Here is a 10,729-nt window from a genome sequence, read left to right as displayed (position 1 = left end):
CGTTTGTGAGTGCAGGGTGTGGGGGAGGGTATTCTCGGCGGGTGTGGCGATAGTGCGCTAGATATCCGAGTAGGTGGAAAATTCGAAAAAAAGTAATTTGACACTGACGGTACTGAGCAGATGGAAAAGACATGACACCACGCACCTGGAAGAGAGAGATTTTATTTGGCGTATGCAGCTGTAAAAGCCAAAAATGATTGTACTTCTTAAGATTGCTTATCCAGCTCCTGCAGGAAAAGTCATAGTGGGTAACACTGAAGCTGTTTGCGATTTCACGTGCCTTGATCTTCATAATTCTAGGCGTCACGGGCTGATTGCAGCAGCAGAAAAGAATGTGCAACAGCTGACCAAGGTATGTGACATGCCATTGAGAAATTAGTGCGCCGAAATTCACTCACTGTTGAGGGATTTTTTTCATTGGATTGAGTTGGATTTTGCGGGGGCTCCGTGTCCGTTCCGCATGGCAATGCTGCTGGCTACTGCTGGCCGCTTTAAAGCCGATTTCGGTTTTTGAGGCCGATTGCAACGCGCACTCAAATATTAAGGCTGCCATTTAGCAAAATAGGGTGCGCGTTAGAATCGTGAAAATACGGTAGCTCCTTTTCCGGGCCGTCACATCGATTCTTTTGACGGGGTTCATATAAACGCAGGAGGGGTCGAGGTAGCTGAACCCGCCAGTCGACTCCACCCATTCTCGTCGGGTCCATGTATCCGGGGTTCATAATAGCTGAAAGGGATGTCAGCTTTTGAAAAAGGATTTCCTTGAGTTCGTTTGGGAAACTGGCGGTGGGGGACCGTTAACATGTTAACGATCGCGATTATAGCCATGAGAAAGACAGAACCGGACGGGAGCTGACTGACCTCCAGCTCCCGTCCGGTTCGGGCTTTCTCATGGCGGTAATCACGGTCGCTAAAATGCCAACGGCCCCCCTCGACCAGTTTCCCAAACGAACGCAAGACAATCCTTTTTCAAAAGCTGACACCCCTTTCAGCTATTATGGAATGACCGACGTGTTTGTATGCGTGACCTTGACGGAGGTACCGTTTCTGGCAAGGTCGTTCCGTCTGCCGGGCGGAACGCACGGCGGATGGCGGAAGGGGTTTATACGGTCTCTCCGGCACACCGCACACTCCGGCGCCGCTAGAGCCATCTTATTGGCCGGCGAGTCAAATGACGTGCGTGCAGTGCTTTTACTTTTTTGTTATTATTGCGTGCTCGATTTGAAGACGTTTGTGGTGTGCTTTCGGCGTTGAGAGGCCGCGATATGGATTTGCACGGACTTCACTAATGTGAGAGCCGTCTGGAAAAACTAACCTGACCTGTGCAATCGTCGTGCTTGCACGAGAAACGCGCAGCGCCCCGCGTCGTATCTTCCACCTGGGCGTCAATATTTCTGGAAAGCACAAAGCTACGTAACAAGCTGCCAGACGGCGTCTGTGCGACTGCACAAAGACAATCGTAGGTGAAAACTGTCGGCAGCTGATTTTAAGCAGTGCACGTACATACCGCGGTTTGTTTGTGCATGTTTATGCCCTTTGTTTAGATACCCTTATTTATCATCGCTAGGTAGCTACTCCAGGATACTGATTATTAAAACCTAACAAGCCGCGGATCTCGTTAGGGGCGAACGGATCTGATAGTACAGTGAAGCTAGAATCGTCTAGCTCATATCGTAGCATCGACCCCGCTCCTCCACCGACCTCCCGCCGGTCATATTCTATTTGCAGCCGTGGGACACTGCGGGTGCTTCCGCTTCCTATCATTTATTTAGGCTCCGCAGGAATTTCGATCAAGGGTCATAATATAGTTTTAAACCTCCAATTTAACTACCCAACAGTGCTTGCGCGAGTTCATTCAGCTTAGATTTGAAGTGACTCCAGTTTGCGAACTGTAGTGAAGCATTCAGTCAACTGGGGCGGGTGGATCACCATATCCCCCCCCCACCCCCCTACTAACAAAAAGTACCCATCTTCCAGCCGCTCCCCTACACGAACCCCTAACAACTCCACAATTGTGTAAATAATTTGGAATGACTTGAAATGAAATGTAAATATGTAAATATTTAATGTAAATGTTTTGAAATGAATATTTTGAAATATTTTGAAACCAAGCAGCCTCATAAAGAAATGAGCATGACCAAGCCCTAGGCATACCCATGTACGCTATAAATGAAACATACGACGCGTTAGGTGCGCGCAACATTTTTGAAGAACTAATCAAGGCGCAAGCCGTTCAACACACTGCGCACCTAGAGCGCCTCACGAAGATGGCCGCCGGCAGACACCCATTAGACAGCCTGCGCATTTTATATAAGAAGACCATCTCCACCTCTGCGGAGAGAGCTGTGAGTCCAGGAACTTGAGGAAATCCGCACGTTGTTTGTATTGACACAACCCCGTGGAGCTATGGTTTCAGCCGCCACCAACTGCTCGAGCAAAGTTCTTAACCCTTGCTCCACCCAAACCAAACACCCGAAGGAGGACGAAGAACTGGCCTTTGCTCTAGCCTGATATAGCAGCTACCCAAGTGCGGAAAATGATTAGCGATTCCCACCAAGTGATCTGCAAAAGGAAGAATTTCCAGCGCAAGGCGCAGGGTCTTTACCCGCCACGAGACGAACCAAAACACCAAAAACCACCTTGAGGTGGACCCCCACACATGTGACACTACAAGACAACGAACGGGCCAACGAGGCTGCTCGAGATCTCACGAACCGAGAGCCCCAGCGCACATTCCACAGACAACTCCGAAAATCGCGTCTGTACTTGCCGAGACGCTCTTGTTCACTACAAAGAGGAAAGACGAAGCCACCCGGCTGCTGACCCCTCGCTCACCAAGAAGCAAGAAGTGGCGTGTAGACGCCTCCAGATGATCACTTATCTTAACCCAAGGCTCTACTGGCCCTTCCATTTGGAAATACACAACGCTGGACGTAAACACTGCCCTAAGCTTGCGACCTTGGCTCGCATGCTATGGGAACGCCCCAGTATACAGAGAAATGGGCTCGAAAATTCGAAAGGAACAATTATTATCACTAGTAAGGAGCAATGGGAAACCGTGCCGCACAGCGAAAAGCCTGAAATCCAACAGCGGGCCATCCAAAGGAAGACATCACCAGGAGCCAAGGCATCTTGGCTGTCGTCTAGAACGCCACAGGCCTGAATAGGCCTCCCCTTTCGACCGAATAAAGTTATTTTCTCCTCCTCCAGACCGATCGGACTTCTATATTTTCTAAACTAGCTATAGGATTAGGAGAAGACGGCGCGGTTTACACACGGACACAGGGAAGAGTACTTGACACACACGAGCGCTCGTGTGTGTCAAGTACTCTTCCCTGTGTCCGTGTGTAAACCGCGCTGTCTTCTAATCATGTTAAACCAACACGCCCAGATTGCCACGATAGTGCATTTAGCTATAGGATTTACTTGAAGTGAATTTAGTGCTGCAAAATATCATGAGCTAATTGCTAATTGGGCATATTTCAGAAAAATTCAGTGGCAGAGAAGGATAATAGAACAGTAGAAAGAAACTCAGCAAGAGAGAATCTACAAAACCCAAATTTAATGCCCACATGTGCCCAAATGTCCAGCTGTCCGTTGTACCACTGATGACGACCTTTGAAGATTGTAATCCTTCAAATACACCCAGCATTGTTTGCGAAACAGGGACCACAAGTTTATAATAGTATGGGAGCACAAAGGGAAATGCAGGTGAGCGGGGGGGTGCAAAAACATTTTTTGGTGCGGTATCATCCGCCCACCAGTTACGTATATCCAGGATTTCATTTCGAGGGAGGATTGGAGCCAAAAAAGGTAATGGAAGAGCATGAAAGGATGAAAGTGTAAAAAAATACAAGCCAGAGCAAGGAATTCGTTACAAAGATAAGCACCTTTGTTATCTAACTCAACAGCCCGCACAAACACTGTTTGAATTGCCTGCACAGTGGACGAGCAGATATCACCCTCATGCCGAAGATCTACAAACCTCTAAGGACTACGCCTGTACCTCTTCTGTTGGCAAAATATTTGAACACTTGGTACATACGCAAATCACCACGCACCTTGAACAGGCAGACAGTATCGCTATGCCATGTTTCGCTTTTATACCGGAGTGTTCACTCAACACGCGCTGTTACAGCCAAAAAAGAAGAAAAAATTCTGGAGGTTTCGTTATATCACCTCTCCTTTGCAATGTTAATTACTCCACTCACCCATAAGACTTCACAAATCTCAGACATTCATTACACTTTCTATGCCGACAACATCATACTTTGGACAATTCAAGGTCAGTTGGAGCCAAACAAGACACCCTGCAGCAAGTTATAGATACTATCAACACATATCTCATACCAGAAGGGCTACGCTGCCAAGTCGAGAAGTCTGCACTAATGATGCTTGGCTTACGCACGCGAGATAGACCTGCCGAAACCCCATCAAATTCTACTCTGGCGATTCAAGACACTCCTGTCCCCCAAGTTTATGCTCTGTGTAATCTTGGCGTTCCTTTGCATCATGATGGCCCGAGTGCTGCCCTTAGCCTCCAACTCACTAAAGCATGTTCGCAACTTACTTGTCTCCCTCGACGTCTAAGACCAACACACAGTAGTTAAAGAGGGTGAACCTTGCAAGCTCAAACAGGCCCTGCTGCTTAGTCGCATCACCTACGGGACGACTTAAACTCCAGTCGAACCCCCTAAATGCAGAATATTTGATTTAAAGGGGGTACATGGGTCTTGGGGAACACAAAATTGCCCAGAAAAGCATTTTTTCAGGCATGACTTTTTTCTTTATTTTCCGTTTTTCCTCCAAAAATTATGTATGTGGAACAGTGCCACGTACTTATAAAGATATAGCGGCCCGTTTGCGACAAAGAATAATTATTTTCCCATAATTGCCCACTTTCTCGCCTCGAGTGGTGTCGCAGTGATACAAAATTCTCGAGAGGTACATCCCAGCATGTAGTGCAGCTAGGAACATCATTTCTTTTGCATTGTGAAGCTGAATGTGTAAACCATGCGATTTGGGAAGCAGATTTCACATTTTGTGTATCAGTAGTTGTTTAATTAGCATTAATTTTAAATGGTTAACAAGAGTAGTTCAAACCTAGAAGTTAGAATTGATGTATACATTTATGTGATTGCAAAACATGTTTCGTTCTCTACAACTTCTGGTATCTATTCATGTCTTGCTGGTAATCTTTTGTGGAATAGTTTTTCCTACAGTCCTCAGAAACTAGTTACCTCTCACCAAAACTAATTAGATTTTTGAAATCAGCTAAAAAACTGAACAAGCCTAAGAAGTTTCATCAGTATTGGTTGGAAAGCAAAAAAAAATGTTTCTAAGACCAGTGTGCTTCGTTAAATGGAAAGCCTACAGAACTGTGGAAAGCCTACATGGAAAGCCTACAAAGGAAAGCCTGCAAAGCCTATAATGTGGCCATTGTGTGAATTTGACAACCTAATTTTTATCCTGTAAATTGTACACTACGTTTGTCAAAACCATTTGTCTGTGAAAATGTGTTGGTAGAAGTATCAAGGGTCATTTAGTAGTCATTGGCGCGACACTGCTGAGTGATTGGCACTCAGTGACTAGAAGCAGAAGAAAAGTCTAGGACACCTAAGCACTCCTTTTGATGTGACGAATGCGAAGTATTACTGTTGAATTGTCGACCGATATGCCAGTATTGTGTCTGCCGTGTTGCATTGGGGATGGTGTGCTGTGCTTTATTTGAATTGTACAGGGTACTGCATGGATACCGCGGCAGGTCCAGACATCACCAATTGAGTACAGTCGGCGATAGCACAGAATCTTGAGGCATACCATGACAGCAGTGTGACAGAAATCGTAAAATGAGGATGAAGAGTGACCCAAAGTGTTTGGTTCCTACTGTGGACCTAGTAAATTCGTGCGCTACAGCCAATGGCCTCTTGTAGGTCATTGAAAACGACATAGTGTCTGACTGTCTGATCCTCTGGTGAGATACACAGCTAGGGCCGCAGAAGTCTGCGTTAAACTTGGGTTGGTGAGGGCGTCACCTCGAAATTGGAGAACATTTCGATCGAAGTATTGACATGGAAGCCACTAATGTATGCTATTGGAATGAATCGATTTACTAGAAACTGGTTGAGGTTCTTTAGTTTGATGCACTGAAAATCTTAGTCTGAACAAGAAAAGTGCGTGTAGTGTGTAGAGGCCGTCACATTTACACGATGCCTACGCGCAAAGGATTCAGCCGCAGCAAAGGATTACAGCAGCAGGTCATTTCTATCATTTCTACTTACTCCGGAAATTTCGAGGTATTATCCCGCCTAAACGATGCCAGCTATGCCGTCGCCAAAGTCACGTGTAACGGCCGCCGCTCGTGCAGGACTGAGGTTGTGCATGTAGCTAAGCTGAAACGTCACTTCGTCTTCCCCCGGGGTAAATGTTACGACGGAAAGTGACCACACGAAGCGATCTGAGAAGGCAACTTTAAAGAACTGACCGGCCGTTACTGGTAAGAAAAAGGAAGAGGTTCGGTCTGCACTGTAACCGCTATGTACTCACTGCTCCTCATCTGTGGTTCCCTGGCCAGCACCCAGTTTCATCGGTGTAAAGTCTATATCATCCCCTACAGCAGTGTCAATATGAACATAGCCTGCCCGGGACTGTAGCGAAGAGCATTACAGTTTAGGTGTGCCACCATCGGCAACGACTGATTTTGTTAAAGCCGCAATACAAGGCTAAGTTACGAGCAGTGTATTAATATATAGTCTTACGGAGCTGTAATCGCATGACGGGAGTGGTTGGAGGTCTAAAGGAGAGGCCGTCGTTGCGCAGTAGACAAAGCAAGCTGAGGATGATTATGAACAGTAATCGCAGTCGTTATACATTAAATTGAACTACTAGAAAATAAACAACGGACATGAAAAAAACGCAATGGGACCCTAGTGTTTCGTCGCAAGGTGTGTTGTTTTATCCCCCAGTTTTTTATAGTGCCTGCATCTTGTAGTATTTATGTTGCCCCATGATCTTTATTTCTGAACAACCAATACACCGAAGTAACTGGCACATATTCAACTAAGGCAAAATCGCAAACGCATCTCGGCTGCGACACGAAGGTCAACAGGGAGAGTAAAGAGTTTGTTAGCAGACACCACGCTTGTCGAAAGGCAAGAAGTATCGTTTGTGAAAGCAATCGCCCATGCTTCAATACAGTCGTAGTGGAACAAAGCGTGGCACATAAGACGTAACACGAACAAATCGGAGAGGTTCTTTAATCAAAGAAGAAGTAACGGCTGTACCGCGAGCTGGTTTCGAACGCTTCGGCTTGCTCGGCTTCTCGCTGCTCGTCGAGCATGCGAAGCTCCCTGATATGCTTCCGCTTCGCTTCGATGGCTTCGTCACGCTTGCGCTTCACTTCCCTCATCTTGGCCTTGCAACCGGCGAACGTGGTCGTGTGGTCGCCATCGCAGTTGACGCAACGAGGAGTTTCCATGATCTTCGTGCAGACCTTGTAAGGATGCGGCCCTGCGCAGTGCTTGCAGCGCTGACCGTTTGGGCATGTCTTCGCTACGTGACCGAACTCTTGGCACTTGGAGCAAAGCACCGGCGGTGGTAGGTAGGAATGCACCTGCGCGTGATGGGCGTGAAATAGACATTATTAGTTCCCGGGCTTGCGAAGCATATTTTACTATCGTGAACGATATGAAACAGATCAGGCTATGCTGTGGCAGAGTCGGCAATGCGTACCATCGTCTAGCGCTTGTGTAAGATACAAAAATTCTAGACCAAAGGGTAAATCCTTGTCAGCTTAGTTGGTGCAGTCGCCTTGGACCTCGCGCTTCTAAAGTGTCTTAAAAAGTGGGGAGGGGGGAGGGGGGCTAAAGACGATCACTAATAATTATGACAAGGATGATGATTATTTTAAACCTGAATTTTTTTTGCTCCATTCTGATTTTTCTGCTTCCGAGAACATTCTGTATGTGCCGGTCTTTCGCATTTCGTTTTCACATTTGGCGGTTCTGGATTTTTATTACAGAGGTAAGCTCCGGATTTTCAACATTCTTTAATCAAAGACCATCCAGTTTAGTAGCATCTTTTTATACAGTTGAAATACAGTTTTATATAGTCGTACGAACTGAAATAATTACGGCTCTTGATGCTTTGGTAGGAAATAGTGATCGTAATTTCCGCGTTTCATTTAAAATGCACTTGGAAGCGCCTTCACGTTTGATACAATCGACACTGCGAAGATAATTATGAAAAGGAAGAAAAGAAACAAGGTGAATAGGGAATCGAATGAATAAACTTTTCTTCTTTTAATCAAAATTCCAGTTTTTCCTCTTCTCTCAGTTAGGGCCCATTTCCTGGCCAATCCCCTTGAGTGGGTACGAGCCATCAACCAACCAAATGAAGGGCAGGCGGGACCTGTGAGGCGGGACTGCCTTAGTTGTACTGAGCCTGGTGCTTTGGACCACTCAAACCAGTCTTTTTTTGGTTTGGTTGCCATAACTCGTATGCTCGAGCCAAGACCGGTGGGGGGGGGGGGTGCTGAGCCTTTCTTTTTTGACGACAGGAAAGGGGTAGGGTCTAAGCCCTGACGCTGATTTAGGTCATCCGCTCATTCATGCGCTGTCACTTGGAGTGACGATCCATGGTATTTTTTTCATGCCTTGGAGTTGTGAACGCCTCATCAGAGCTTCGGCTTTAGATGTTACCTTAGAAGGGTTGCTGTAGTTGAGTTAGCGCGGTAACTGTATTGCTCCCGTTCTTACGCATCTCTTGGATCATGCGAGCAAAAGCGGCCACTCACGTCGTACAGCTTCATGCCCATCTTGACCTGTCTGGGAACCTGGTATTCTGGCCCGAAGTGCAGGACCACCTGATCCGTGGGGTCGATTTGGATCGAGCCGTCTGGCCGTCGCGAGTGCACGAGCTGCCGTCTCACGTGGATGACGCCGGAAGGGGCGAGCAGCTCCAGGAGCCGCTTGTCGTTGAACTTTTGCGGCACTGGGCCGACCTTGCATGCGTTGCGGTGAAACCAGCGAGGAAGCTGGGCCTGCGTGTGAAAGCATCAAAGCACTGTGAAAGAATCTGGGTCAAGTCTAGCTGCATACGCAACAAACAGGAAAAGAAACTGAAGAATGTTATCTAAAAGTTGCTCCTGCGGCGGCAACCTCACACTTGAACCAAAAGTTCTTTTAGTGTATTTAAATACTCTGAAATTGTCATTTCCATAACCATGGGAATACACCAACACAAATATTCAGCAGAACAAGAAGATTTTCGGGCAAGTAATCGAAGTGTGCTGTGGTCTTACAACCAGTTTGTGTAAACCTGTATCATCCGAAGCAGCTGAATTACCTACCTATTACTTCGCTCTCCACACGAGCGGGCGGGTACCATGTCTCCTCCCTCCGCCTCTGAATATTATCATCCTAATCTAATGCTGGTCATATGGCCGAAATGGAGGCAACACTTGGCCAATCACATACTGTAAACTCTGTTCACATTCGTCTGTTGTATAGCCATCTCCTTATATGGTTTTACTTATCCCCACAACACCGCGTTATAGCTGTGTTAAATCATTTGCGACAGAACGTAGGAACTAAATACCAACATACACTTTCGTTGCCACTGCTGTATTCAAAATATACCCAAAGGTAAAACTTTGGTTGACCCAGCGTGAACCAAACGAAGACGGAGTGAAGGAACACAAGGACGGTGCTGGCGCTCCGCCACTCTTCCTTTCGTTCGCGCTTGTTTCAGCCAAGTATTCCATTCCAACTCGCCCAGCTTAGGACACTATAAGTGTTTTAAGGTTGAAGAAGGGTTCTCCAAGGCTGACTCAAAGGGGAAATCCGCTCGTTGAAGGAGCGCATACCTTCACGGATACTCCGATGATAGATGTCAGCGCCTTAAGTCGGGTGAAGGCCTGGCTGCTTGTGACGTAGACAGTGATGCCTCCTCTGTTGGTGAAGAACATTCTCTCCAGCTCTTCGCCGGCCACCTGCGTCAGCGTGCGGCGGATACGCCTGCCGTCTAGTTCGCGTAGGGTGAGACCCGGGTCCAATGAGGTGATGACGAGTGGAACGGTGCCGTCCTTGATGTCGAGAAGAGAGCGCTTTCCTTCGGCCGCTTCCTGATTGACCGAGTACTTGGAATAGTTACCGCGAGGCATGTCTCGTAGTGGTGCTTTTGCGGCTGCGAAAAGAACAGGACTTCCAACTCACTCTTGACGGTACAATGTGAGTGTGATGGTCGAGGATTGCTGTCAAACCCTACAGCATTTGCAAGAAGGTTGAACTCAGCGGTTCTTCGGCGGCTGTTCGTCGGCCGGCCTCCAGCCCCTGTACTTACCACAGCAACCTGGAAGCATCATGAGTGCATTTAGAAGCATTAAAAGAAAGTGGCCACTTTGATCACCAGTAAACTGTCACGACATTCTGGATGGCCCATGTCTGCATTTCATTTAACCTTTTTAGAATGGCCCTTAGCTTCTACGGGGATTCCGGGCATGACAAACGAGCAGAAAAAGCATCAATTCGGCTCCATGGCAGTAGTCCTTTACCTAGGCCTTTGGTTTAGGCTGTATAATCGTCGAAAACAAATAAACTGCTGCTTCTACCAATGGAAGAAATTGCGTAGCCTTATCGCAGTGGCACAAAGAGCAACCTGCGCACGAATGGTTCTGATCTAGCGAGTTGGTACATATTCGCAAGGGAATCATCTTGAAATTAGACGAACA

The 10,729-nt window shown here is 47.0% G+C and overlaps 1 protein-coding gene across 1 annotated transcript; it reads right to left on the bottom strand.

Annotated features, from left to right (window-relative positions):
* Positions 1-7,252: 7,252 nt before the first annotated feature.
* Positions 7,253-10,287, bottom strand: LOC144157924 (uncharacterized). The gene is made up of 3 exons (XM_077688640.1): positions 9,866-10,287; positions 8,795-9,040; positions 7,253-7,612 (listed from the first exon to the last, which is right to left on the bottom strand). Exons 1-3 carry the CDS (start codon positions 10,160-10,162, stop codon positions 7,256-7,258), a joined length of 900 nt encoding a protein of 299 aa, XP_077544766.1. The 5' UTR covers positions 10,163-10,287; the 3' UTR covers positions 7,253-7,255.
* Between the last annotated feature and the right edge of the window lie 442 nt (positions 10,288-10,729).

This window comes from Haemaphysalis longicornis, unplaced genomic scaffold, assembly GCF_048455015.1.
Source record: "Haemaphysalis longicornis isolate Haplotype H1 unplaced genomic scaffold, Haemaphysalis longicornis Haplotype H1 scaffold_10, whole genome shotgun sequence".
In the NCBI taxonomy this organism is placed as follows: domain Eukaryota; kingdom Metazoa; phylum Arthropoda; class Arachnida; order Ixodida; family Ixodidae; genus Haemaphysalis; species Haemaphysalis longicornis.
This window is presented reverse-complemented; position numbering and strand designations above follow the sequence as displayed.